The sequence below is a fragment of the Lepidochelys olivacea genome (genome assembly GCF_965140295.1).
Source record: "Lepidochelys olivacea isolate rLepOli2 genome assembly, chromosome: 7".
Taxonomy (NCBI): domain Eukaryota; kingdom Metazoa; phylum Chordata; order Testudines; family Cheloniidae; genus Lepidochelys; species Lepidochelys olivacea.
In genome coordinates this window covers 89,388,361-89,391,857 of record NC_140417.1, presented here as the reverse complement: position 1 = coordinate 89,391,857, position 3,497 = coordinate 89,388,361, and the positions used below count along the sequence as shown (strand labels likewise).

The following is a 3,497-nucleotide window of genomic DNA, read 5'->3' as shown; positions in this document are numbered from 1 at the left end:
ACACTGTTTTCGGCAGCATGGCGCTGCACCAGCCTTTGATCTCGGTTGTATGTTTAACCAGCGTCTCCCATTACACTGAGGGGGCAAATGCTGCCAGTTGAGGAAAGCATTTGAATAAAGTTAAAACACACCTCTTGAAATGGGGACTTGACAGCTTCGGACTCTACCTCGCTTTCCTACATTTGTACAGGACAAACCATCCTTGAACTAATTTGCAACTAACAGATACCAGGCTCCCTCTAAATATCCCATCAAAGGATAATTAGAAAGCGTGGCCTCCATTCTTACGCAGCGTTTGATGTGGAAATTAGGTGTGTTTTGTTTTGTTCAAAGAAGATTATATACAGTGAAAAACGCCAACTCAAACAGCACCCTCCGGGAAAACGATTGCGCCTCGTTAAATGCTCCCCTCACACGTAACAGAGCCGAGAAATGTTCGGCTCCCCCCCTGAATACACAAAAGTCCACCCTGGGGGGACTGGTAACGTGGTTGGGCAGCTGATCCTGAGCACAGGCGACACCCAGCGGCCCCGACGGAGGGTGGGGGTTCGGCGCCGTGTGACAACATGTTTTAAAAGGAGGGATTTAGGTCACAAAGTGTATGCGATTCCCACAAAACAGGCAGCCCCCGGTGCCCGCAGCTCAGCTCGGGGCTCCCGGCCGCGAAGAGCCTTGTGGCAGCACCAGCTGCCTGGGAAGTCGCTGATCATTTTCACGGCGGCGATTGCGAAATTCCCCTCTTGGGACTCGGCCAATGAGGAAGCCTTTGGGGGGGTGGCAGCAGCGCAACCCCCAGGCTCGCTTTGAAATCTCATCTTTGCCTGTGGCGCCCTCCCCCTTCACCCCGTAGGGGCGGGACCACGAGCCAGCCCCCGGGAGTATAAAGGCAGCAACAGGCGGGCAGGTAACCGCCAGTGGCGGGCAGCTGTGCGGAACATCTCTCTGCGCCACCGCGGGCTTGCGCTCGGCAGCGGCGCCCCAGCCCACCCAGCGTACAGCTACCGCGCGGGTCCCTTACCTCGTGCGGGCCGGATCTGACCCCCCACCCCCCCGGCTGCAGCTCGCTGCCGCTTGGAAGATGCTGCTGTGCGCGGAGGGCGCGGCCCGCCTATGTGTGGCGCTGGCGGCCGCTTTGTGCTGCCGCTACCCCTGGGCAGCGTCGGCGTCGAGTGCCGGGTTCGGCTCCAGCCTCCTCAACTCCAACGCCATCAAGAACCTGCTCCCAGGCGGCGGCGCCGGCGCCGGGCAGGGGGGCTCCTTCGCCAGTGCCGCGCCCGCAGACTCGGCCCTGCTCGAGGCGGGCAACAAGCACCAGGCCGTCGAGACCCACCAGGTACGTGAGCGGCCGGTGAGCGGGGCGCCAGGGGCTCCTCTGCCCCCCCGCGCGGTGCGCCCGCTCACTGGCGCTGTGTCTCCCTTGCAGCCTTTCACGTGCTCCGAGGACGAGGACTGCGCCCCGGACGAGTTCTGCTCCGGCGCCCCGCGCGGGGCCGGCTCCGCAGTCCCGCTCTGCCTCGCCTGCAGGAGACGCCGGAAGCGCTGCCTGCGCCATGCCATGTGCTGCCCGGGCAACTACTGCAATAACGGTGAGCGGCGGGGTGGGGTGCGCGGCGCTGCCGCGCTGTTGGAGGGGCGGGGAGGCTGGCCCTGGCCCGGCTGCAGGTGCAATAGCTAGACTCAGATGGGTCCCAAGGGCCGTGTGTCTGCGCTACTGCGGGGAGCACCCACCTACCCGATAGCTGCGCACCTGCGGGGTACCCTGCTGGCGTGGCAGCCTCGAGCGGGGCCCTGGTGTGTTACCCAGGCTGTGCTGACTCCTGCCCTGTTTCCCCGCTCAGGGATGTGTGTGCCATCTGAGCAAGGTCACTTTCTCCCCGGGGAGATGGAGGAGACCATCATCGAGAGCTTCAGTCCGGACCATGGAATCCCAGACTTGCATCCCAAAAGGACCACATCCCCATCCCAGCTGCACCACCTGAAAGGTAAGGGGGCCTGGTGGCTCTTCACCTAGCAGGTGTAACTAGGTGGGGGTGGGTTAGCTGCAAACCTTGCTTTGGCTTCCCCTTATTCCTGTAGTATACTAAAGCCTTGTGTAAAAGGCATTTTAACTGAGGCACAGTGCAACTGGGGTTTCTGCCAGAAATACCACCTGAGGAAGCAGTGAGGCTAAATGCAGCCATCCAGCTGCTTCTCTGTGGCTCTTTCCCCCTCAACTACTTTCTGACAAGCCCTAGACAAAGTCTGCCTCCTATACTGCAATTGCTTGTTCAAGGCTTTGCTGTTACTCTCCTGCAATCCAGCCAATTTACCACAGGCTTTTAATCACTTTCTCCTTTCAAAGGTCAGGAAAGTACCACCTGCCTCCGCTCTTCCGACTGTGCTGCTGGATTGTGCTGTGCACGTCACTTCTGGTCCAAGATCTGTAAACCTGTCCTTAAGGAAGGCCAAGTATGCACCAAACACCGAAGGAAAGGCTCTCATGGCCTGGAGATTTTCCAGCGATGCTACTGTGGAGAAGGTCTGTCCTGTCGGCTACAAAGAGATTATGCAACCACCAACTCTTCCAGACTGCATACTTGTCAAAGACATTGAACACCACTCCTCCCTACATATGATGGACTTTGGAGGAGGTTTCTGGGCAGTGCATTGCTTGTGTTTTTTTTTTTTTTTTTTTTTTTTTTTGGCAGTTCATCTCTAAGGATGTACAGATTTGGAAGTTACACTAAGTACTCTGCTATTTCCCCTTCCTACAGCTGGAATATGAAGTTTGTTTCTTTAAGAAACTTTCAGTGACTAATTGCAGTAAATTACTGTGTTGTAAATATTCAGTGTGGCACTTAACTGTACATATTCCAGAATTTTAATTTTTCTAAAGGTGCTGCATGATCTCTAGTCTGCTATTGTGACACATCTTGTACACACTGGTTTTATATCTTCCTAAGTCTATGAATTGTCCATCTGGAAGTGAAATAAATAACTTAAAAAAAAAAACCACCTGGCATTTACTGATAAATTTCTCCCTACCTCTGCTCTAAATGAAGAACCATCTGAAGTTGAGCTTAAATAACACAACTTGTTAACTCTACAATGTGATGTCCCAAACGGATGTACACTTGTCATAAAAAAATTATATGCATATAAACTGATATGTCTCCTTTTCTTAAGGATCTGCATAGGAAGAGGTGCATAGTTGGTTAAATATGAGGGGGGAGGCTTGGTAAATGGTGGTGGTCTCTGTTTCCTTTCCCTCAAAATAGGTCAATTGCCCTGGAAACCATAAATCCTAAATTGTGGATGCTCTTAATGGGGAGGAAAGAATCATCTTATCCCCAAATGTGTGCATTTGCTTTCACTACCTGTGTGTGTGTGTCCTATGTATAAATAACCCTAAACGAGTCCTCTTGCCACAGACAAAATGCATTTGACAGAGGGGAAGTATGTGTGGGGATCAGATATCATCACACTACTTGAAGAGAGCATTCAGGACGGCCTGAGTA

The 3,497-nt window shown here is 53.9% G+C and overlaps 1 protein-coding gene across 1 annotated transcript; it reads left to right on the top strand.

The window, feature by feature from the left end:
- Window positions 1-872: 872 nt before the first annotated feature.
- DKK1 (dickkopf WNT signaling pathway inhibitor 1) lies at window positions 873-2,920 on the top strand. Its single transcript, XM_084635087.1, has 4 exons — window positions 873-1,333; window positions 1,424-1,586; window positions 1,839-1,982; window positions 2,342-2,920. Exons 1-4 carry the CDS (start codon window positions 1,079-1,081, stop codon window positions 2,590-2,592), a joined length of 813 nt encoding a protein of 270 aa, XP_084491213.1. The 5' UTR covers window positions 873-1,078; the 3' UTR covers window positions 2,593-2,920.
- Window positions 2,921-3,497: the final 577 nt, after the last annotated feature.

Excerpts from the sequence above, each read along its gene's own strand:
- DKK1 (XM_084635087.1), top strand. The coding sequence starts at position 1,079 with ATGCTGCTGTGCGCGGAGGGCGCGGCCCGCCTATGTGTGGCGCTGGCG. Across the intron at positions 1,587-1,838 it reads GGGCAACTACTGCAATAACG|GGATGTGTGTGCCATCTGAG; the intron begins GTGAGCGGCGGG and ends TTCCCCGCTCAG. Across the intron at positions 1,983-2,341 it reads CCAGCTGCACCACCTGAAAG|GTCAGGAAAGTACCACCTGC; the intron begins GTAAGGGGGCCT and ends CTCCTTTCAAAG.